General features: G+C 37.6%; 1 protein-coding gene and 1 long non-coding RNA gene across 3 annotated transcripts in view; one reads left to right on the forward strand and one right to left on the reverse strand.

Moving 5' to 3' along the window:
• Nucleotides 1-26,665, reverse strand: part of LOC115213807 (ubiquitin carboxyl-terminal hydrolase) — a 75,733-nt gene that overhangs the window by 28,120 nt on the left and 20,948 nt on the right. For both annotated transcript variants that reach the window (XR_004999988.1, XM_029782677.2), the window contains exons 3-4: nucleotides 22,921-23,046; nucleotides 10,470-10,605 (exon numbers count right to left, since the gene is read on the reverse strand). Coding sequence is in view for 1 of the 2 variants with exons in the window: in XM_029782677.2 (XP_029638537.1) it covers nucleotides 10,470-10,605; nucleotides 22,921-23,046 (262 nt within the window). In the remaining variant the exon portion in view is untranslated. The remainder of the gene's footprint in view (nucleotides 1-10,469; nucleotides 10,606-22,920; nucleotides 23,047-26,665) is intronic.
• LOC115213808 lies at nucleotides 2,133-10,547 on the forward strand. The gene is made up of 4 exons (XR_003881868.2): nucleotides 2,133-2,193; nucleotides 4,526-4,583; nucleotides 8,685-8,878; nucleotides 10,414-10,547. It is a non-coding gene; the product is annotated as an uncharacterized LOC115213808 (long non-coding RNA).

The raw sequence follows: 26,665 nt of genomic DNA on the forward strand, positions 1-26,665 counted from the left end.
GAACATTTTTCTGGTTGACATACATTGAAAAATGGTGACACAGCAGACAAAAATTCATAAAAAATAGGGATTTTCATAGAAAAAAAACCCACTTATTTAATGTAAATAATGTTTGGTGCTAACATGGTCCGATTTGAATTTTTTCTTCTATGGAAGGAAGAGCAAGCCTTCTTCTATCATACTCTCAATTTTGGTCAACTTGCGTCACAGGGTCTCAGAAGAGATAGTGTTAGTTGAAGGCTACCAAACCTGCCATACACAGACAACTTCAGCTTTATATATAGAGAGATTAAGATGTCACCAAAATATATAAAAAGTCTTTAACAGCTAAGATATAAAATGAGCTGAAAGTATATGTGTAATAAATTTAGTGACTGCAAGATGTAAACCTCTGAGACAACTTGTTCAGAAGGAGATTTTTAATGAAAAGAAGTTTTTCTCAATCTAGAGTTTGTAGTCTTGCAAGCTGCATGGCACCCTGCACATGCTGCAAAGTGGTTGTCATAGAAATCATGCAAAATAGATGTTAGAGCAAGATGCAGTCCTTGGGTTCCAACAGATCTTCTCAAATTATCTAACCCATGACAACATGGAACAAGAACATTAACCCTTTTGTTGCCATATGTTTGTTGAGGTGCTCTGTGTTTCTTTCAATAAATTTTAAATATAAAAGAATTTAATAATATAACTTTAGTTATCATTAAGCTAGTGTTAGGAACATAAATTGTGACTAAGATTTGGTGGAAGATTTTAATTCAGAACTTTTGAAAGCAAGACATTTGTACTAAAGAGCAAGAGGTGGTTTCAACCGGGTTGGTATCAAAAGGGTTAAACGATAATGATGATGAAGACAGTAGGAACCAATTACAACTATCAAGTTAACTGTGATAATATTAGCATCCAGAGTAATAAACCCTTTTTTAAAGAGGACCTTCAACCCTTCTAAGTTAAAAAAAAAGGTTGAAAATCTTTCCAAATTCTACTCATTGTCCATCAACAAAATAGTAAATTTGAGATCCACAATAGTCCCTGAAAAAAGTTTTGCTTTAGGTTTCTATAAAACTAATTTTTAAACATCAAATGGTGAAGGGGGTCCACCAGGATAAAATAGTAATCAAAGGAGTCCATTGATTGAAAAAAGGTTGAGAACCCCTAATTTAATAAGCCATCATCTCTGTTAATAAGCCATCATCTCTGTGTTATCCACTGTGAATAATTAGAAACAGCTCCTTGAATATAAATAACAATTTGATCTCTTACTTCAGCCAAATCACTACTATCACACACACACACACACCAAAAGGAACTCAAAGATGTTTAACATAGAAGCTAGTCACAATTTATTATAATTTGTATTGTTTGCCAAAATTGTTAGTATTGGGTTCTTCAATGTTAGTAATAGGCTTAACAAAGTCAATTGCCTTAACTTGTAGGGGGAGAGTTATTGAAGAATAGTGATCTATAATATTAGGTTTAAAATTTTGGTAAAAGGCCAGCAAGTTTGGGGGAGATGGTAAGTTGATTACATCAACCCCAGTGCTCAACTGGTATTCATTTTATTGACCTCAAACGGATGAAAGGTGAGGTCACCATTGGTGGATTTCAAACTCAATGTATAAATGGATGAAATGCTGGAAGGCTTAAAACTGCCAGCTCACCATCTTCATACAGATCTATGATATTAGGTGGCAGAAACCCAAGTGATTTTCCATAATATTAACTGAGCTTGGTCCTTAATTTTGGATATAACCTCATCAAGAAGTCATTTACTAATTGTAATTTTGTGAGATAAATTAATTCAATTGATGAATATCTAAACAATACTATCTTAAATTTGGCATGTTTACAGCAGTCTTTTATAACCTCATCTCAATTCTACTTTTGCTGATGAGAACAGAATAACACCAAAACTGGTCCCATGCTTGCCAGAAAAAATGAGTACTTATGTTTTTCTTTTTCTCTTCCTTAATAGTTATTTCATATTAACCTCTCATTATTAAGCGTATAGCAACAAAACCTTCCCTATTTTACATGGGCATTGGTATGGCACTAGTGAAGTTAAACAGGTGATAATATTGTTTTCATATAGCTAATGTTTTACAGTTTTGTTTTCTTTTTTTTTTTTTTTTCAGTTACCACCATGATTTGAACCAATGCACCCTGTGTATGGAGAGGAAATGTTTATCAAGAATGGTGAATGCTTGAAATTTTTTTTATCTTTTTTTGCATTCTCAACTATTATTTTCCATGTAGATGAACTTTAAATGACTTAATTTCCAAACATTTCTACATCCCTAAATAAAATAATGTACAATCCCATACATTTACTCAATGATGAATAGATTACTATTTTATTCCCTACTGTACTAATGCAGTCAAAATAAGACCAAAACTTTCTTTCAGTTGTCTCCCAACTTCACAGTTATTCAAATAAAAATCTAAAAAAAAAAATCTAGGTTACTAATATTTTTTCACCTTGATGTTTTTTAGTTAAATTTTAATACTGCCCAGCAAAATATTTTTATAGCCCAAAACTCTTTAATGGTTTTTCAAATAAGGGATCTCTTATTTCACCTGTTTTGAAGGTGCAAAGAAAGTGCATGATTATTGACAGAGGAAATGACATTGTGCATAGCTGTGTGTGTGTGTGTGTGAAAAATAAGGATAAACAAGTTATATTTAAAGTTCCTACACATACTTCATCATTGTGGCTGTTTGCCCTGTATCAAATTATCTGTAACTTGATTATTGTGGTTATGCATCTGTATGCATTTGGAACATCTATTGTAGGGCTCCATACAACCATAGTGAAATGCATGTAGGAACTTTGATATAAACTTACATTTGTCCTTAATTTTCCCACATTTGCTCCTTAGCTCATAACTGATAATACTGCTCAGTATAGAAGTTAATTGACTAGATTATGAAGATTTACAGAGCTCTAAACCTAACTGTAGCAGTTAAACATCTACTTGTACACATAATATCTACTAGGCGCAGGAGTGGTTGTGTGGTAAGTAGCTTGCTTACCAACCACATGGTTCTGGGTTCAGTCCCACTATGTAGCACCTTGGGCAAGTGTCTTCTACTATAGCCCCAGGCCGACCAAAGCCTTGTAAGAGGATTTGGTAGACAGAAACTAAAAGAAGCTTGTCGTATATATATGTGGGGGGGGGAATCTGTGTTTGTCCTCCCAACATCGCTTGACAACCGATGTTGGTGTGTTTACATCCCTGTAACTTAGCAGTTCGGCAAAAGAGACCGATAGAATAAGTACTAGGCTTACAAAGAATAAGTCCTGGGGTTGATTTGCTCGACTAAAGGCAGTGGTCCAGCATGGCCGCAGTCAAATGACTGAAACAAGTAAAAGAAAAAAAAGAGAGTATACATATATACATACAATGTGAGAGGCTGCTTCTAGTTTGCCCTCTGCAGAATCCACTCACAAGGATTTGGTTAACCCAGGGTAATAGAAGACACATGCCCACAGAATGAAGCCAAAACTGTGCTTGTGTCTATATACATTAATACTAAATTATTACTTTTTCCCCCTCAACATGCTTATTTGTACTTAAGATAGTGAGCATTGCAAAACAAATACTAATTTATGTGGTATATTATACATCCTTTACTGAGAAAATATCTAAATTCTCCCCTTACCTTTGTGTATGAAAAATATATATCAGCAACTAAGGCAGTAGTAATAGCGAGAGGTAATATTTATCCCCACTTGAACGTGGATGTTCAGTTAGGACAAACTTTATAGCAGTAGTTACCATGAGAGAGACTCTTATATTGGCTTTCTGGTGCAAAATGCACTTGTGTTTATGTAATTAGCAAGGAGATAAATCCTTGCTACCTCCAGTGCTGAGATCATGTGATTTCAAACATCTTTGGTCTTGTTAATGATGCGCTTGTGTCATGACAACCATCACTTAGGACTTGCCAATTAGGATTTGTTGCTGTTTAACCCTAGTTAAACAGCAGCAAGTCCCATGCTTGCCAGTGAAGTGGTTGATCAACCACTTCACTCGCATGTGACAAACCAATGAAATGGTCACTGTGATCATTCAATTCAATAGAGAAGTAAAAACCAAATATCACTGCTGTCCTAAGTAATGGTTACAAACTTATTTAGGTCTCACATGAGCCCTAAGACACACCAGGCTGGAGCTTAATCCTGTTTCCATGGCATGTAAATGACTGAGATTACAACACTCACTGCCACCTGAACAGGATGTTGGTCCCTCACAGGCTTAACTTATGAGCTATTGCTGGAACTCATTTGCAGCCGAGTGGACTGGGGCAGTATTTTGCTCAAGAATACAACATACTGCCTAGTCTTGGAATCAAAATCACAATTTCATGATTGAGTGCAATACCCAAACCACAAGGCCACTTTGATGATATAGTCCAAGGTACTCTATGCCAGGTGGAAAAAAAGGACAAAAGTTTATAAAGGTAAACAACCGATTAAAACATTTTGTTATGAAATATCAAGTTGATATCAATGCTATAATTGCAGGTGTTTTTGACGACCTTCATGCTTTGCCAGGCGAAACGGCTGTTTGTTCACTTGCCCTGTGAGTCATGTTTTGTTTTCTATACAAAATACCCTGTATTAGACTGTTGACATTAAAAACTATTGACAGAAATAATAGTTATAGCAATGAGTTACACACGAATATGATTGTTACTCTTCAACTTTTTTTATATTCAGCTTAAATACAGGAATGATAACAAAAATTGAATGAAATAAAATGCAGAAAAAAAATTTTTTATCTAAAAGAAAAAAAAAAAAAGTTAACTTCTTTCAATACAAAATAAATTATGTTGCCATACAAAAAATTTGTAAAGACCAAGGCACACTGACAGCTATAATCCAATGAGCTTGAAGTCACAAGCTTTTTGTCTAAAGCTTTGCAATCATCTGCTTCAAGAAATAGGTATTTAATAAACTTCTTAAATATTTAGGGGGGAAAAAAAGGAGGAGGAGGGTATGAAGATAGCAGGCATTTGGTTTTGAATCTTAAAAAGTCATTGACCAATCAGTATAGGTCAATGACTTGTGAACCAACCAAGTTGTCAGAGATTCAGTCACTCAGGCTCGAATATTGCATCTTTAAACAATTCACTGGATTTGTGTTTGATCTTAACATGATTTTATTAAACTCTCACTACTTCCTAACATTGAAACTTCTATATTTTTCATTTAAAGTGTGTATGTGTGAGTATTGAGATGAACACCACAAATTGACAAATAAAATGACATTTTGGTAAGTAGCTTGGTGGTGTGTTTACGTCCCCGTAACTTAGCGGTTCAGCAAAAGAGACCAATAGAATAAGTACTAGGCTTACAAAGAATAAGTCCTGGGGTCAATTTGCTCGACTAAAAGGTGGTGCTCCAGCATGGCCACAGTCAAATGACTGAAACAAGTAAAAGAGTAAAAGAGAGTTACTAGTCAAGTGATCCAAAGATGTGGCCGTGTGATAAGAAGCTTGTTCCACAACCACATAGTTCTGGGTTCAATCCCACTATGCGGCACCTTTGACCAACCAAAGCTCTGTGAGTGAATTTGGTAGATGGAAACTGAAGGAAGCCTATTTGTGCATGCATCTCTGTATTGCATGATAGTTGTAAATGAATATCTCCATCATGCAAGTGGTGTCCGTTTTCAATCTTCTGTGAAAAATATGTCTGGTCATGGAGAAATATGTTCCCTGCTTGAAAACAAGTGAGGCTTGATGACAATAGGGTATTATCTGGCTGTAGAAGATTCACACCAGCAAAATTCCATCCAATCCACGAAGGCATAGAAATGTGGATGTTGAAACGATGATGATGATAATGGAGTGGGGATTATGTAGATCAAGCAACCCATATTTGCCCATCCACCTACGCATGCAAAACCAATTCAGACAAATGCACACATACTGGAAACCCAATATCTTGATATAGTTTACCCAAATATATCAAGCTGTTACTCTTTTACTTGTTTCAGTCATTTGACTGTGGCCATGCTGGAGCACCGTCTTTAGTTGTTTAACTCCAGTTCAACACTAATCATACAAGTGATCAAAAGTATTCTGGCCATGACCATTCCTATCATTTTAGTTATATACCAAGGGCTACATCATCAAATGTGTCTTTCTTTATTGAAGAGGGTAAGGTGTGATTAGAGAGAGAGAGAGGGGTGGCTGCTATTTCTAGCAAGTTGAGCTAACCACTATGCCTAGTCCTTTCTCTCAAGAGAACATCATCTCTCTGGAATGTGCTCATATCTTTCTAGCAGGTGCTGCTCTGCAATTTAGGCCGACACATTGGCACTAGATGGTCCTGCCCTCCATCAGTCATGGTCCACTGGCCCTTCAAACCTACTTGCCCTTCCACTTTTCATCCCTTGTTAAATTGCTTTGCAAGTGTCACACAACCGGCACCCATGCCAGTGGCATATAAAAAGCACCCTTCGAATGTTGGGCAATGTGTTGTGCTTGAAAAGACTCATCAAGTCAAGTGAAATCATTGTCATGGCCAACACCAGTATCTTAAAACTGGCATGTAAAAAGCACCCTCCAAATGCTGGACCTCACAGAGGCAGTGACAAGTGACCAAGACCTTTGGCAATATACTGTTGCTTGAGAAGACCTGTCAAGCCATGTAATATCGTAGTCATGGCCAATGCCAGTTTTATGTAACTGGCACGTAAAAAGCACCTGCTACACTCTTGGAGTGGTTGGCATTAAGAAGGGCATCCAGCCATAGAAACTATGCCAAATCAGATTGGAGCCTGGTGCAGCTCACCAGCTTACCAATTTTCAGTCAAACCACCCAATACATGCCTGCATGGAAAACAGATGTTAAATGATGATAACTAAGTTTGGAAGGAAGATGAAGCAGTGAGTCAACTAATGATGTAGGAACCAACACACTGAAAGCAAATTGGGGGCCATCCTAACAAGACATTTATTGACCAGTTGGTTGAAGACACTGGTTTACTGAAGAGTGACCTACCAAGACAAATGGAGGAGGAGGAGGAAATTCTGGAGACAAGTGTTTGATGGTGTTAGTCTGTACATGATGCACTAGGTAAGTCTGGAAAAGGGGATAGTGTCATTGCAGAACCTCTGAGACCAATAAGATTGATGTCACTAAACCATTGCAGATCAACACCTATGGGAAAGACAGGGCAGACTCCAGAGGACTGATGTCTTACACAGGAAGTTCAGGACAGAGTGGTTAGAATGTTAGAACAAGACTGGGGAGGAGAAAATGAAACACGGGTTATAAAAAAGTGAAAAGGATTAGTGGGGCCAGAGTAGTGAAGATACAAGATCAGCTGACTCTGAAAAATCTTTGAAATTGGTATCAGAATCAGTTGTTAAAGGACAAAGTAGCCACTAAACAGACAGGACTATGATCAAAGACATTCCAACTTTGACCATCACCGTTTTTATTGAAGTCCATATAATCTAGATTTACCAGTCATATCTAGTACAAACTGGTATAGAAAAGTTTCCAGACTAGTTCTATAGCGCACCAACAGATGGCAGCATACAGGTGCATACACAATGACAACTAGCAGCAACCTTCATGAAGCAGTATGCCAAGTGACATCAGTGTGTTACTTTGCAGGTTGTGAAATTTGTGTTTTTGTGATCACATGTATGCTGTAGTCTGTGGTTTTGTCATAGACAGAAACAAAAATCCAATGTGAAATTTTGCATTAAAGTTGGGAAGTTTGCTACAGAAACATTAAGCAAGCTTTGGCAAGCTTACAGTGATAAGGCAATGGGTCATACACAATGTTTTGAAAGAGGTACAGGCACTTCAAAAGTTGAAGAACATCCCTGGAAGATGAGCAAGCTGGAAGACTTGCCACAAGCGTCACCCTTGGAAATATGGTATTGTGCATTGAGAATTTGTCCCCAAGAGCCAGACTGTCAATCAAAAATTCTGTGACATTCTGAAGCATTTGAGAGGGAATATTCAGAGAAAGCAAACAGATCTATAGAGCACAAAGAATTGGATTCTTCACAATGCACCCTGTCACTGAGCTCTCCCCGCTCATGAGTTTCTCGCCAAAAACATGGTATCACTTCCACAACTGCCCTGTTCACTAGATTTAGCAACTGCAGACTTCCATCTCTTCCCAAAGTTGAAAATGTAGCTCAAAGGTCACCGTCTTAACACTTGTTGAGACCAAGAGCAAATCGCAGTAGGTTCTCAACTCGCAGAAAACAAGTGGCAGGAACGCTGGGACTAGTGTATAGCTGCACAAGGTGATTATTTCAAAGATGTTAAAACTTAGGTAAAAAAGCTATTGTCTATTAAACATAAATAATCCTTCTGATACCACCTCATAAGCTTGCTTACCATGTAGAAGATCCTTTTTTGTTTCTAGCTAAAAATATTCCCACTGCTGTATTGCTGCTCATGATCAATCATGAACAAATTAATTTCATGATAAAAGGCAATCCAGCCATAGCCATCCTAACTTTTTATGTGTCTAGGACTGCAACAACCAATATGTCCTCATAGGATAAAGTGTGATTTGCAAGAGATCTGGCTGATGTTCTTTGGTTTGGACAAAGAGTTGTATCCATGGTCACATAAAAATATCCCTCTGTCTCCTCACAATTTCCATCATGACAATCTTCTTTTTTCAACATTTTATTTATTTCAGTCATTAGACTGCAGCCATGCTGGGAAACCAGTGTCCTATTCAGTCAGAAATACTATGAAAAAAGATTGAACGTTTAACTAAATATACTGTCTCATAATCAACTTAGTCCACCCAAAATAGCCCCAGCCACCATTGCCCAATCAAACAACAGTTTTAAATCCAGCAACAACAGGCACACGTCTTCAACTTTGAAGGTAAGTAGAGCTCATCCATCACCTAGTTTAACACAAACACATGGCCCTTGAGTGCTTTTCACAGAGTCCATTCAATTGCAAGCATTCAAAGCAGGTCACTGGTTTGAGGATAATTTCCTCCCCGCCTGCTACTATAGAAGCCCTAGGAAAGGTCATCAACGTGTCCCTTTCACCTCTGATTAAACTATGTACCCTTTAGCATTTAAACAAGCCATACTTGGTTCAAATATTTGACCCATTTTATGTAAAAGCTGGTCAGATCTGACTCAAGTATTCAACCTGTTTAGGTTCATGCCTACCAACCAGATTCAGCATCTCATACCTACTCTACAATGCCACAGATTTAAACAATCAGATCTTCAAAACCTTGAAGCTACAAGATAATGCCTGATCAATTCAATACAATGTGAGCAAATGAGCATTATATTTAAAGTAATCTGAATGCTAAGGGGATGAACTTTAAAAAAATTCTTTATTCAAAAAGTTTCATAGGCATGGCTGTGTGGTAAAATGGTTGCTTCCCAACCAACTGCATGGCACCTTGGGCAAGTGTCCACTATAGCCTTGGGTCAACCAAAGCCATGTGAGCAAATTTGGTACATGGAAATTAAGAAGTCCATCATATATATATATAGGCATAGGAGTGGCTGTGTGGTAAGTAGCTTGCTTACCAAACCACATGATTCCAGGTTCAGTCCCACTGTGTGGCACATTGTGCAAGTGTCTTCTACTATAGCCTCAGGCCAACCAAAGCCTTGTGAGTGGATTTGGTAGACAGAAATTGAAAGAAGCTCGTTGTGTATATATGTATATATATATGTGTGTGTGTATGCGTGTTTGTTCTCCCAACATCGCTTGACAACTGATGCTGGTGTGTTTACGTCCCCGTAACTTAGCGGTTCAGCAAAAGAGACCGATAGAATAAGTACTAGGCTTACAAAGAATAAGTCCTGGGGTCGATTTGCTCGACTAAAGGCGGTGCTTCAGCATGGCCACAGTCACATGACAAACAAGTAAAATAGTGTACATATATATATTTATGTGTGTCTTTGTGTTTGTCCTCCCCACCATCACTTAACCAATGTTGGTGTGTTTAAGTTCCCCGTAACTTAGCAGTTCGGCAAAAGACATTGATAGAATAAGTGCTAGGCTTACAAAGAGTAAGTCCTGGGGTTGATTTCATTGACTAAAACCCTTTAAGTTAGTGCTCCAGCATGGCTGCAGTCAAACGACTAAATTGAGTAAAAGAATAAAAGAATAACTACAAGTTAAATTGTAATCTTAACCATTTAGCATTTAAGCCGACCATATCTGGTCAAAATATCCTGCCTGTTCTAAGTTCAAACTGACCAGCTCTAAACTCTCACATCTACCCTAGAATGTCATTCTAAAAACAAACAATCGCATCATCAAAATCTCAAAGCTACAACATAATGCATGATTAATTCAAAACAATGTGAATTAACAAGCATTATATGAGAGAATAATCTGAATGCTAAAGGGTTAATAATATAACTTTTTTTATTTTTTTTTAGAAAATATATAATTGCAAAGGACAGAGTATAAAAAAGAAAGAAAAACAATCACTCACCTTTGAAATTTATCTTGTCTGCATTGTTAGCTAATGCATGTACAAGAGCGATGGTACCACAGGCATTACCGATTGTTTGACGGATGAAATATAACTCAGACTTCTCTTCTACTTTACCAATAGGATTATCAATTGCCTGGGGAAAAGAAATGAAGATTAGACAACAGGTGAGAAGTTATAAATTACGTCATCAAATAACACTCATGCTATGAAAATAAAGGATAGGAAGGGTTGATATGGCTTAGCCTTAGATCAGCCCAGACTGAACAAACCTCTGATCAAAGGCATTCCAGCCATGACCATCTTATTTTCAAAAGCCTACCTAAGACTACATTGTCCGAGTTTTTTCTTTATTTCTTAGAAGATATGATTTAAGGGAAATTCAGCCACCATTCACAGAAGGCCCCATTCGGTCGCCACATTCACAACAGCCCCATTCAGTCACCACATTCACAACAGCCCCATCCATTCACCACATTCACAACAGCCCCATCCGTTCACCACATTCACAACAGCCCCATCCGTTCACCACATTCACAACAGCCCCATCCGTTCACCACATTCACAACAGCCCCATCCGTTCACCACATTCACAACAGCCCCATCCGTTCACTACATTCACAACAACCCCATCTGGTCGCAGTCACAGCAGCTCCATTCATCCCCCACAATCACAAAAGCCCCATTCAGCCTCTACATTCACATAGGGCCCCGTTCAGCCTCTACATTCATGGTGGTTCTGTTCAACTGTCACATTCACAGTGACCCCATTCAGCTTCTGTATTAACAGCAGGCTCATTCAGCCACTATATTCAGTGATACTGTTCAGCTGCTACATTCACAAAGACCACATGTAGCTACTACATTTACAGTGACCATATTTAGCTTGAGGTGTGATGGCCACAACACCTTTGATCTATTCAATCAGGGTTGATGGGAATAGGGCTATAAACAGCGTTTATCATTGTCATTCAAGCCAAATCTCTAAATAATACTTTACTGTCTCAAAAAAAAAAAAAAGACATGGTCACATTAGCTTATGTGGTCCTAGATACCCTAAAAAAAGAAAAAAACAGCCGCGATACTTTTTATCAGACAATTTTGTAAACAAACTAAATAATAAACTAGAAGTAGCACCCAATGTTACCCAGGTTTATTGATGTCTATAGTAAATATATGTGGAGATGCAACGGCCAAGTGGTTAGAGCAGCGGACTCGCGGTTGTAGGATCGCAGTTTCAATTCCCAGACCAGGCGTTGTGAATGTTTATTGAGTGAAAACACCTAAAGCTCCACGAAACTCTGGCAGGGGGTGATGGTGATCCCTGCTGTACTCTTTCACCACAACTTTCTCTCACTCTTTCTTCTGTTGGCCTGCTCACTTAGCCAGTGGGGTGGCATCATTTGAAGGCTAAAACAATGCGAAGAGCATTGTGACCAGCGATGTGTAACAGCATCTGATAGCCTGGTCGGTCATAGTGATCATGTTGATAAATATAATCACAAATTTTTTTCAAACAAATTGCTTTAACCCTATCTCAGTTGAAATAATTTTGAGTCAATTTTCAAAATAGTGAAGAATTTAGTATACTAACTTGATACTAGTTCAAATATGTTTGAAAGAAATAACTAACCCTTTAGCATTTAAGCAAGCCATATCACACCTAAATATTCTACCCGTTTTATGTGCAAACCAGTCAGATCTGGCCTCTCACACCTACCCTAAAAATATACAACCATGTCATCAAAATTTTAAAGCTATGAGATTATGTAGGATTCATTTCTAAACAATATTAATAAATACATATTACATTTGACAGAGTCAATCTGAATGATAAAGGGTTAAACTCATAAAAGGCTTTTCATTGCAGTTTGACATGAAAATTAAAAAAAAAAATGCTTGAGACAAGATTGTATACAACACAATAGTCAGCTCAGAGCAACTCCTGTTGAACTGATGGATACATGTATTTTGAACTCATGTCTTTCAACAGAGATGAAAACAGAGTTCAAAATACAATAATGCTTCGATATACAAGTTAGTTTGTTCCCAGAGACTGCTCGTAAAGTGAAAACCCATAAAGCAGAGCAATAACTTCCCATGGTAACAATGTTATAAATCATAATTTGTTCCCAGAAAAATATTTTACCTCTAAAATTTATACTACTCGTAAATAAATGGCAAAAAAACAATAGAATGTAAAGAATATTTTATGTAAAGTAAAAAGAAGGTCAAGATCATCATCATCATCGTTTAACATCTGTTTTCCATGCTATCATGGGTTGGATGGTTTGACTGGGGTCTTGGAAGCTAGGAGGCTGCATCAGGCTCCAGTTCAATCTGACAGTGTTTCTACAGCTGGATGCCCTTCCTAACGCCGACCACTCCGTGAGTGTAGTGGATCCTCAGAAAGTGAGGTATTACTGAACATGTATACAAGTCAGAAAAGAGGTTACTTTGAGCTGACTATAGTGTTTTACAACATTTTGTCTTAAGCGAAAATATTTTTCTCATGACAAATTGTAGAGAAAAGCCTTTTACAGGTTCAAATACCTCTCAAACATATTTGAAGTGGTATTCTACCCACAGATTGGTTAATTAACTTTGTCATTAAGTTGGTGCTTAGAATATAAATTAAGCTTTTAGCAGTCAAACCAGCCATATGTGGCCCAACTATTCTACTGGTTTTATGTCCAAACTGGTTAAATCTGGCCTCTGCCATCTACCTTATAATTTTATTTGAAAAATAAACAATCACATCATCAAAATCTTTAGACTATCAGATAATGCAAGATTAATTCAAAACAATATGAATAAACAAGCATTACATTTGACAGAATAAGCTGAATGCTAAGGAGTTAGCATGAAATTTTGAAGGCAAATTTTAACCTAGACTACTTTAAAATGAAGTTTGTATCATAGAACTTGGGGTTAAAATGCAATGAGGTGGCTCAGTTGATTAAGGAATGATATTCACACAGAAATATTTGTATTTAGATAAATCAGATGAGTCAAGTTGCTATTCATAATAAAGCACAACAAATAATATAAATGCAGGCATGGTTGTGTGGTTGAGAAGCTGGCATCACAATCATACAGTCTCTGGTTCAATCTCACTGTGCTGTGCCTTGGGCAAGTGTTTTCTGCTATAGCCCCATGTCAAACAAAGCTTTGAGTGGATTTGGTTGATGGAAACAGAAAAGAAGCCTGTTGTATATATATGTGTGTGTGTGTGTGTGTGTGTGTGTGTGTGTGTGTGTACATTACCATCTCATAGTGTCACTATCAAGCAGGCATTGTCTTTCATTTCAAATCTTCTGTGAAAACATGTCTGGCCTGGGAGAGATATTAGCTTACTTGGAAACAAGTGAGGGCTGGCAACAGGAAGGGCATCCAATCATAGACAATCTGCCTCAAGATCTGTCTGTCCCATGCAAGCATGGAATAGTGGACATTAAACTGATGATGATGGATGTCTAAAATGACACGAGGCTTCTAAACCTGTCCTTAAATATATGAGTCCCCAAATGCTAAATTTTACTTACTGAGGTGCAAAACTGACAAACAATCATGCACATCTTTTATATTTAACCATCAAACTACTACTTATCATATCAACTACTATAGTCACAGACAACAACCACATCCTCCATGACTACCATCACAACCTCCATAACAACTGTCACAACCACCAAAACCACTACCACCACCTACCACAACAACAATAATAATCACTACTACCATGACAGCCACAACCATCACAGCAACCATTCAACAATACAGACAGACACTATGTTTATGTAGCTTTGAAAACAGGAGGAAAAAAAAATATGCTAAAAATGTCACAGTAACTTAGTAGATTTATTTGAAAGGTGTTTTTCAACCTGTAATCTTTCTTTTATTCAACACCCCAAAACCCACCCACCAACACCACCATTACCACACTTGCATAAAAGAACAATTGCTGCCTTGAACATCCAATTTTAATAAGATATAAAACATTAACCTTTCAATAATAATAATAATAATAATAGTGAAGATTAGTTAACAGTAACAATAAATGCATTATATACAGAATATTCATAAAAAAAAGAAAAGAAAAAGAAAGGAAAAGAAAAAAATTTATTGCAATGACTTAGCAGAAATGGTCTGAAAACAAAGCCTTAAATGTCATATCCTACACAGGTTTTGTTTTCACTATCCCCTGGAGAGTGAAACAACTAACAAGTAATACACTGGAGACAAAATTTAATATTACACATAAGTGCAGGTGTGGCTGAGAAGTTGGCTTTCCGACCACATTGTTTAGGGTTCAGTCTTACTGGATAGCACCTTGAGCAAGTGTCTTCTACTATAGCTTTAGACAAACCAAAGCCTTGGGAGTGGATTTCATCATCATCCAGTGGCTTAAATCAGGGTTTTGTCCCTGTTAACAGGGGTGGCCGGATCTACCTTAATGCCACAGCAACTGCCCTCACATGATCTAACCCAGTTTTGGGCGTGCTCCCTTCTCAAGCCAACTCTCCCAATCTCCTCCTCCACCTGTCCCTTCTATGCTTTCCTTGATCTACCTCATTTCGTGGTCCATTTACTTCAAATTCAAGCACCCTCCTCATCCCTCCTCAACACACACATGCATTTGCCATTACCCTCCTCCCACATACACCACATGGATCCACCTTACTAACACTTTTCCTTCCATCCTGCTCACCGTCACTTTTGTCTTCCTTGCTTTCAAACCCCTCCTTCCATTTCCAAAACTTCTCCTTCAATCCCTCCATCATCTCACTCATCAGAACAAGGTCATCCGCATACAGTATCTCCATTATCAATCCCTCTCTTGCACTCTCCGTCACCACATCAACCACTATTGCAAACAACAACAGTGACAACACAGATCCCTAATGCACTCCAACTTTCACTGCAAACTCCTCTGACAGCTCTGATCCAATTCTAACTCTTGTCTTTACCCCCTCATACAAACTCATCACTGCCCTCACTATTACCTCTAGTACACCTCTCTTCCTCAATGCCCATGTAATCACCTTCCTTGAAACCCTATCAAATGAAACAAATTTTTGGGCCTTGTGCCAGAGCAGTACAACTATCTTTCTCTTTCCACCCCGACCTGTGAGTAAGAATGGATGTTTCAGTGCATCTCCCTCGCCATCCTCCAGGTCAATGCCATTTCCATTTTGTCTGCTGAGACCACAATGCAGTCTAAATTGCAGGAATCAGGAGAATGTAATAGCTTACTACATGAACAATATTCTTTATCTTCAGTTATTGATAGGCTCAGGTTTAAAAGAATGAAGAGAAAAATAAGGAGTGGCTGTGTGGTAAGAAGCTTGCTTGCCAACCACAAGGTTCTGGGTTCAGTCCCACTGCATGGCACCTTGGGCAAGTGTCTTCTACTATAGCCTTGGGCCGACCAAAGCTTTGTGAGTGGATGTAGTAGATAGAAACTGAAAGAAACACATCATATATATATATATGTGTGTGTGTGTCATCACCACTTGACAACCAGTGTTGGTGTGTTTATGTCCCTGTAACTTAGCGGTTTGGTAAAAGCAACTGATAGAATAAATACCAGGCTTAAAAGTTAAGTACTGGGTTGATTCATTGGACTAAAAATTCAAGGTGGTGCCCCAGCATGGCTGCAGTCTAATGGCTGAAACATAAGATAAAAGATAAACCTTTACCAGGATGGAAACCATCTCATTTTCTACTCACCCCATATATGATAAGAAATAAAACAAAAACAAAATGTAGTCTCATGTACAACACAACCTTATATTTAATTCATTATTTGCAGTTAATACATCAAGCAAAAACAATCAATGCAAATAATGATTTTTTTTTTTTTTTTCTTTTTTCCACTTGAAAGCAGTTTACAGACCGGAATTTCCAAATCTCTTTCTGAAATCACAAAACTATCCCCTATCTAAGTATTGTGGTACTAGAGCAGTGGTCCATATAAGATATGGGGGGGGGGGGGCAAGTAATAAAACAGTAAATCGTATTTTAAGGGTTCCTGAAAAAATGTATATATTGGTATGTATTAGGTTTCTCTAATATTTCATCGTCACCTGTTTATGCATGAAAAGCATTATAGGAATTTTGAAAGAAGTTTCTATAGAACTAGTTTTTAAACATCAAATGGCTATAGGGATCCACCAAAATAAAATAGTAATCAATGGGGTCCATAGGTTAAAAATGGCTGAGAACCATTGTGCTAGATGAAGAAATATTCTCCATTTTTGGCAAATAAAGAAATTATCATCCAGATCACTTATACATGCTTGCATGCATCTGATGGGAATCAAGGCATATTTTCTATAATTGAATGCCCCACTTGTGTCACAAACCTTAACTTGTTTCCAAGCAAAGTGTATCTCCCTATGGCCAGTCAAATTCAAAAAGAAAACTAAAAATTAAAGACACTGCTTGTATGACATTAAGTCATTTACAACGATTGCATGATATCAAGACAAGGAGACACACAAACACACACCCATACTTACACACACAAAAAAATTGGAAGTAACTGAAGGTCAATGCAAACATAAATAGCAAAGCAAAACATTTTGTTTACTTCACCACATGCTCACATTGCAATGAGAATTATATCAGCCAAACAATATTAAAATAAAATAAACAGGCTGGAGAGCAAAAACAACAAAATCAAATATTTGTCTCTGAGAAATGTTTCATATAGTGAAAACCTAGACCATTTGTGCAAAAAAAATTCAAGATAGGAGTGGCTTTGTGGTAAGTAGATGGTTTACCAACCACATGGTTCCAGGTTCAGTACCACTGTGTGGAACCATGGGCAAGTGTCTTCTACTATAGCTTCAAGCTGACCAAAGCCTCGAGTGGATTTGGTAGACAGACACTGAAAGAAGCCCGTCGTATCAAACCAAATTCGACAACTGGCACCCATGCCAAACTTTCCTTCATTGGACACTAAACTGCTTGCGAAGACCTGTTGGGGCAAGTGAAATCAAAATTGAACCAAATTCGATGACTGGCACTCATGCCAGTGGAGCACTATCAGCTCCATCCGAGCGGGAGCACTGCCAGAGCAGCTGTCTGGCTTCTGTGCCGGTGGTACGTAAAAAGTACCATTTGAGTGTGATCATTACCAGTGTCGCCTTACTGGCACGTGAACAAAACATTCGAGTGAGGTTGTTGCCAGTGCCACTGGACTGACTCTTGTGCAGGTGGCATGTAAAAAACACCATTTGAGCATGGCCATTGCCAGTACCGCCAGACTGGCCCTCATGTTGGTGGCACGTAAAAGCACCCACTACACTCTTGGAGTGGTTGGCATTAGGAAGGGCATCCAGTTGTAGAAACTCTGCCAGATCAGATTGGAGCCTGGTGCAGCCATCTGGTTCGCCAGTCCTCAGTCAAATCGTCCAACCCATGCTAGCATGGGAAGCAGACGTTAAATGATGATGATGTATGTATGTATGTGTGTGTATATGTTTGTGTGTCAGTGTTTGTCCCCCCAACATCACTTGACAACCAATGTTGGTGTGTTTACGTTCCCGTAACTTAGTGGTTCAGCAAAAGAGGCCGATAGAATAAATACTAGGCTTACAAAGAATAAGTCCTGGGGTCGATTAAAGTTGGCACAGTTATGCAAATATGTGGTGGGGAAAGTAGCCTAATTAATGTTAGCAAAAGGTTGCAAATATACAGGAGAGAGGTGATAGGGAAAGTTCAATTGATGTTGAAGCCACAGGGACACAGAGCCATAGATATGTGCATGGAGTAAAGAGGAGGTAATCTAACAAATCAGCTCTACATATATTACCGGTACTTTATTCACGCACACAACAAAGGTAAAATTGTCCCTGGGAAAGATTTGAACTCAGAACATAAACAGATAAAAATACAAGGTATTTACAAACTACCATTGTTGTTTATAACTCAAGGTCAATCATAAGAACTATGATCAAAGTCTTTCTCACCATGACTATTCTACGTCTTTTTCCCAGTTGTTACAACTCTAGGGGACTGCATTATCCAAACGTCCTTCCCTTTTCAAGAGAATAGAATGTAATATAAAGGGAAACTGGCTGTTGGGTATGGCCAGTTGGACAACCACATAGAGGTTGCCTTCCTGACTCACATTAAGAGTCGAGAGCAGATGGTTATTAAAGGCCAACTGACAATTGTATGTGTGAGAGACAATTACTGGTACAGACAATGGATGATGTGTGATGGATAGAGTTATTTAGCCGCAAATCAGCTTTGATAAAGTGGACATGTAACCAAAAATATTCCCAGCATGACTTGCTATCCATTTTTTTCCCCCAACAGGATATCACTCTTTACTCTTTTGTTTCAGTCATTTGACTGCGGCCACGCTGGAGCACCGCTTTTTAGTTGAGCAAATCGACCCCAAGACTTATTCTTTGTAAACCTAGTACTTATTCTAGCAGTCTCTTTTGCCGAACTGCATCGGTTATCAAGCGATGTTGGGGGGGGGGGGGGACAAAAACACACACACATATATACGATGGGCTTCTTTCAGTTTCAGTCTACCAAATCCACTCACAAGGCTTTGGTCGGCCCAAGGCTATAGTAGAAGACACTTGCCCAAGGTGCCATGCAGTGGACTGAACCTGGAACCATATGGTTGGTAAGCAAGCTACTTACCACAGAGCCACTCCTGTGCCTATCACATTAAAAGTTTTTTTTTATTATTTTAAACAGCAGCAAAATCCCTGAAATTGTACCTTACTAACATAAAAGGACACATGAGGTAATAGTCCTGCATAGACCTCAGATGACAGGATGATCACAGTTTGAATGCTTTGATCATAGACTTCCTCACTGAAGTTGATCTGTAGCAAGATGACAACTATTACCTAGGAAGGATGAAACAAACAGCATTGTCTTGTTTTGTTTTCTGTCTTTTTTTTATTTATTTATTATTTTTTTTTTTGTCTTGTGCCTTCAAAAACAGGTGGGAATGTCATAGTTGAAATTTATTTAATCACCTAAGAGCTATCGTATTCAAGAACAATAACCCTGGTATTCGAAAACAGAGTTACCTCCCTTCCCTTAGTCAACTGTCAAATTGTTTTTTGATTCCGCTTTTGTTGAGGTGAGCAGACGACACAAACTCTGCAATAAGATGCCAGTTAGTCTATCGCTCCTGTAAATACATTTGTAGGTGAACTGAGGCACGTACGCGCACACACTTATTTACAATGTTATTTGGGCCCTTCTAAGATTTGTTTAAACATCCATTATGCTAGAAGTCAATAGTTTTATAGTAATTGGACTGTCGCCATGCTGAGTCACTGCCTTGAAAGGTTTTGTCAAACAAACCGACCACAATAATTTTGCCCTTTTGTTTTAAAGAAATTTCTGAATTTGGGGGAATCTAAACAAACCAACAACAGTCGCCAAGCAAAGCAGGGGAGAAACACAAGAGACACACATATATACATGGTGTGACTGTGTTAAGATTCTTGCTTCCCTACCACATGGTTCTGGGTTCTGTACCACTATATGGCACCTAGGGTAAGTGACCTCTACTATAGCCTTGGGCCAACCAAAGCCTTGTAAGTGGATTTGGTTGACAGAAACTGCAAGAAACCTATCATATAACTGTATATACCTATGTGCATGAGTTTTCCCCCCAACAACGCTTGACGACTGGTGTTGGTTTGTTTGTGTTCCTGTAACTTAGAGGTTCGGCCAAAGAGACCTATAGAATAAGTACCAGTCTTTACAAAACAAATAAGCACTGAATTTGACTGGTTGCACTAAACATTTCAAAGTGGTGCGCCAGCATGGCTACAGTCTAATGACTGAACCAAGAACAAAAATGAAAAGATATATATATATATATACATACAAGAGGGATGACCACTAAGTGGACATCCATTATGCTAGAAGTCGACCTCCTATGGTCTTAACACTAAGAAAGGAATATTCTCAAGAAAATTTAGCAAATGCCAGAACTTAAGCTAGCAAGACAAATGAAAAGATACAAACTATACAAGTTAATCACAAAGTGATTACGTAAGTGGTAACAACGAAACTTGTTTGTGATTAATCTGTACATTTTATATCTTTTCATTTGTCTTGCTCGCTTACGTTCTGGTGTTTGCTAAACATTCTTGTGAACATTCCTTTCTTAGTGGTAAGACCATAGGGGATTGACTTCTAGCATAATGGATGTCCATTTAGTGGTCATCTTTCCTATATATATGTAATATAATTTTTTTCTGATTCCTCAGATTTTTCTATATGCTAGACCACTGGTTTTAAATCGATATTAATCAAATTAATATTCAATTTTTCACCCTTATTTTAAATTTATATATATATATATATATATATACAATATTAATTAACAGGTGATGAATTCAGTATTAAACCTTTATATCTTTCAACCCATCAATCTGGGTCTCATCAGGTACATCGATAAAGATATGTCTCACTACAGATTTTTAGTGCCGGATGGCTAGTTATATGCCAATCAATTTTGAGAATTAATAAAAATTATATTACAGAAACACAAAAATTGACATATGAAAAGTCTTTGATGTGCCTGATGAGACCCAGACTGACAGGTCAAAACATATGTTATGTCCAATAAAGGTTTAATACAGAATTGTAATATGCTGTATATAACTGTAAAATAAAAATAGTGAATGCAAAGTCTCAATATTTATTATTATCATTATTCCAGTTCTATATTTAAGAGATGAGGAATTATGTACATTATTTACATTCGACGAATATTTGTCCTCATCTTGTTTGTTGTTAACACAACGTTTCGTCTGATATACCCTCCAGCCTTCTTCAGGTGTCTTGGAGAAATTTCGAACCTGGGTTCTCATTCCTAAGGTATTCTTCGATGTTATTATTAATTATTATTATTATTATTGTTCAGGTCACTGCTTGGAATCAAACTCGGAATCTTGGGGTTAGTAGCCCACATTCTTAACCACTCCGCCATATGCCCATGGGCATATGTTAACAAACAAGATGAGGACAAATATCCATCAAATGTAAATAATGTAATATCATTATTATTATACACTCTAAGGAACCTTTACAGTCCTGAGTAAGACACACAGAAGTACCCAACGGGAGAATTTACCGGTGGTTAACAATTCATTGTAAGCACCAGCACTGGATACTGACCATGGTGATTAGCTAGAATCTGGAACCAAACAGAGAACTAACAGGGTATCTGCCTGGATGATATATCCTTACAAGTTCACTGCAGGTGTGGCTGTGTGGTAAGAATCTTGCTTCCTAACCACATGGTTCCGGGTTCAGTCTCACTGTGTGGCACCTTGGGCAAGTGACCCCTACTGTAGCTTCAAGTCAGCCAAAGCCTTGTAAGTGGATTTGATAGATGGAAACTGAAAGAAGTCCATTGTATATATATATATTTGTGATTGTATCTGTCGCCACCACCATCGCTTAACAACCGATGTTGGTGTGTTTATGTCCCTGTAACTTAGCGGTTTGGCAAAAGAGACAGCTAGAATATGTACTAGACTTACAAAGAATAAGTCCTGGGGTCGATTTGTTTGACTAAAATCCCTTAAGATGGTGCTCCAGCATGGCCACAGTCAAATGACAAACATATATATATATATATATACGACATGCTTCCACATAGTTTCGACTAACTGGCACTGTTTGTTACAATGAGTATCCAATCGAAGAAACAGCTTATTCATGAAATTAATGTGCAAGTGGCTGAGCACTCCACAGAGATGCATACCCTTAACATAGTTCCCATGAATTCAGTGTGACATAGACAGTGACAAGGTTGGCCCTTTGAAATACAGGTAAAACTCATTTTTGTCAACTGAGTGGACTGAAGCAATGTGAAATAAAGAGTCTTGCTCAAGGACACATCACACTGCCAGGAATCGAACCTACAGCCTTACAATTCTGAGCCGAATACCCTAATCACTAAGTTGTCTGCTTTCACACAGTTTCTACTAAATTCACTCACAAGGCATTGGTCAGCCTGGGGATTTAGTAGAAGACAGTTGACCAAGGTGCTGCACAGTGGGACTGAAACTGAAACCACATGGTTGCAAAACAGAGTTTGGAACCACACAGCTAGGCCTGTGCTTGATCAATAAAAAAAAAACTTTTAATTATCCATCACAGATGCAGATATAACTGTGTGGTTAAGATGCTCACTTCATAACTATGTGGTTGTAGGTTCAATCCCACAGCACAGTATGAAGCTATATGGTGTAAGAGCATTACATGAAAAACAGTCAAGGTTTAGCAGGAAGAGTGTCTGGCTGTAAAACAATGTCTGAACAACATATATATCTAACCCATGCTGGCATGGTTAAATAGATGTAAAAACAAATGAAAGCATTCCAAAGCATAACTGGTGATTAATAAGACTGGGTTAGAACAGATTAAGGTTATTGAACATTACCTTTTGAGTGAGAGGGTAAAGTAACATCACAGCTAAAGGCTTTTTAATAGTATCCAACAGTTCCTTATCCAAATCGTAGACATCAAGGAATTTGTAACTGGAAGGGACACCAACATTCCAGCTAAACTGAAATAAAACAAATTTGGTAAAAAAATATTAATTTATAAAAAAAAAAGACAAACATTGTTAAATTATAGCAAACAATGAGACTAAGGTAGGGGTTATGGTAGGGGTCCACCAAAATGTCCAGTCTTTGTTGCAGTGTGCTGGCTTGTGAGTCTCAATAACCCTGGGAGATAGGCCAGCAGAGTGCAAGCTCCTAGTAGGGCCTTCCATACAGGACAGGTCAAAAAATAGAGACTGAAATAAAATGAACCACCTTTTCCAGAATTGAGAAAAAAGGGTTCGTATAGGACCAATACTCTTACCTAAAAGAGATAAAAAAGCAAGCAAAGTTACACAACCACCAATGATAGCATGGAAAACGGATGTTAAACGATGATGATGATGATGATGAGGATAATATGCTGGTGTATCTCAGACAACATAGTTGTGGTTCTAGTATGATTCATGTGATCCCTTAAAATCTAACCCTTTCACACTGTCCCAGCTTTTCATTTTTTCATAAAGCATGATCTTCAAATGTTGGGCCTCATGGAGACAATGGCAAGTGACCAAGATCTTTGGCAATATGTTGTACATGAGAAGACTCGTCGAGCCAAATGAAATCATAGTTGTGGCTGATTCTGGTGTCACATAACTGGCATATAAAAGCACCTGTTTAACCTCCTGAGGTCATAGCTAATCCAAGTCATTCCAGTGTGACAATCCCATCTTTATATCCACACATGTACATAAGGAAACATTAATCTTTGTATCTTTGCTTTAACCCTTTAGTGTTTAAACCGGCCAAATCCGGCCCAATATATTCTATATGTTTTATATTCAAACTGGCGATATCTAGCCTCTCACTCCTAACCTACAATGCCATTCTGAAAATAAACAATCACATCATTGAAACCTCAAAGCTATAAGATAATGCAGGATTAATTCAAAACAATTTGAGTGAAAAAGTATTACATTTAACAGAGTATTCTGAACACTAAAGGGTTAAAGATGGCAGGGCATGATTTGAGGTGATTTGGCAGTAATTTTTCAAACAAGTCAAATAACCACATAGACTCCCTCAATGACGCCAAATTTCACCTGGATGTTGAAAATGTAACATCACACTATGTATTCAAAAGAAAACCCTATTTCTTGCAGAGGTACTGTATAATGTTAGGACTACAAATACAAAGTGACTTTGTATTAAATAAAATGACTTCACAAAGAATGTATAATTTAACTAATTATAGGAGTTGACAGCCTTCTAAAGTTTGTTACTTATAAAACAGTGATGATGTAAGAAATAAAAAAAAAAAAACATCAACTGATCAGGCATGGCTGTGTGGTAAGAAGTTTGATTCTCAATCACATGGTTTCAAGTTCAGTCCCGCTGCATGACACTTTGTACGAGTGTCTTCTACTAGAGCCAACCAAAATCTTGTGAGTGAATTTGGTAGACAGAAACTAGAAGCCTGCCATATGTATGTATGTGTGTGTGTGTGTGTGTGTGTGTGTGTGTGTGTGTTTGTCCCATCACCGCTTGGGAACAGATGATGACTGCCAGACTTTAAAAATAAGTACTGGGGTTGATTCACTCAACTAAACCCTTCAAGGTGGTGCCCCAGCATGACCGCAGTTCAATGATTGAAACAAATTAAAGGCAAGGTAAAAGATGTCCACTGTACCCTTCATTACACAACTATGAGATCATTAATTGATTGTATGATAGATTTATGGTGAAAGAATCTTTACAAGACTAATCACAAAAATAGAAACTGGATGAGGTTGTTTACTCCCGAGTCAACACCTAAGCTAACAGATGTACAATCAAAAGATGCTCCATGTCGCCACCGTTTTTTTTTTTTGTTTTTTGTTTTTTTTCTTCCAGGTAATGTTATAAAACATTATCTAGTGTAGTCCTTGAAAAGAAATTCGACTGCTGCTTCAAGCACGTCGAGTGACTACATAGAGCAGTAGTTCTCAAAACAATCAGCCGTGGATTTTTAAAATGTAATAGAGAAAATCCATATCGATACCATGTTTTGAAAACGTATTCCTATATTTTTTTTTAACTCCCCCAAAATTAATAAAATTAAACAAATAATTTTCTACAGGCTGGTAAATTTCTCACTTTAAATCATGGTTTCTAATTTTATGCGGAATGTGACAGTTATTACTTCCAGTGCTTCGAAGTCAAAGGAATAACTACTGGCATAAGATGTTCACAGAACCTCATGCAATAAATAAAAGTGAAACCGAAAATTTATTAGTAAATATTGAGTAGCTTCCCTTTACAAAGCAGGCGTGCAAGGGAGATAAGCAAGTTTCAGTGAATTCTTAAGTGAATTTATTTTTTATGAGAAAATACAAAAGAAAAATCAGATATTTTTAATAAACAGTCTTCTTCGAAAACAAAAAGAAAACAACATTGGCTATATATAAACTGCTTGACTGCTTCACGATCTCAAAAAACTAGCGAGAGACTTAGTTTTGTTAAATCTGTTGAGAAAGAGTTATAGTTTGTAAAGCTATTTAGAACACTTTGCTATACAGGATATTGTCGAAGTCTTGTTTTTGTGAAGTAGTAACTGAATTGCTAATTGATAGCATATAAATCAATATAGAATGTCGACGGCCTGTCTTGAACATTAGAACAGACTTTCTAGTTTCATAAATTGTAAGTAGCTAAATATAGGGAAACTGTCTGCAAGATGATATCAGCAATTGAATAAGCAATCTAAAACGAAGGTCCTGTAACTCGTTCCTGGACCCATTATAAGTTCACAATTTTGTGAATGGGGAAACAACAAATAGAGGAACGCTGCTGGTTTATAATAATAATAATAATAATAATTGTGTACAGTGCTCAGGTGCACTACAACTCATCTAAAGTGTATATATAATCAGGTGTAGTTTCGGCAGATTTCGGAAAGCATGAGGGCCTTAAAGGATGCAGTGTCATGGCAGTCGTCGTAATGAGAGACAGACAGATTGTTGGGGCAAACAGCTACGCAGACATGAGTAATGATGTGGTTGAGACAGGCAGAGCTTAAACAGACGGTTAGGGAAGACAAGTGACGAGAGTGTGTGCCAGTTACTGATGAAAAGAACTGCAAGTTTTGTATTGCTTTCATTCATTCATTCATAATGAAACAAAATTGAGACAAGAGAGCCTAATAGAATATAACTGCCAGAGATGTGGTTATAGCTTTCTACAGAAAAAGACATTACAGTAAAAATTTGAAATGTTAACACTTGGCTTGCAAAATTTACAACTAATTTCAATAGGTAGGAAGTTAGAGATACTTAGAGGAACAGAAGTAATCTAAATGTTGTGATATTTATTCATGCTTTCCCAAAAGAATTAGGGATGTCTGTAAAACAGGGAAATTTTAAGAGATTCTTGGTACACAGAGGAGGATCCTTAAAAAGGTAGCGGATAGTTTCATTTACCTAGGAGACCTAATAAGCAGTGGGGTGGGAGTGTAAAAGTATAGTTGCAAGAATTAGAACTGATTGGAGAAAGTTCAGAGAATCGTTACCTCTCTGAGTGAAAGGCAAATTGTATTATGCCCTTGTACACAGAAATGCTACGTGGTGGTGGAACTTGAGCTGTGAATGCAAAAGATATGCAAAG

Source organism: Octopus sinensis, linkage group LG7 (genome assembly GCF_006345805.1).
Source record: "Octopus sinensis linkage group LG7, ASM634580v1, whole genome shotgun sequence".
In the NCBI taxonomy this organism is placed as follows: domain Eukaryota; kingdom Metazoa; phylum Mollusca; class Cephalopoda; order Octopoda; family Octopodidae; genus Octopus; species Octopus sinensis.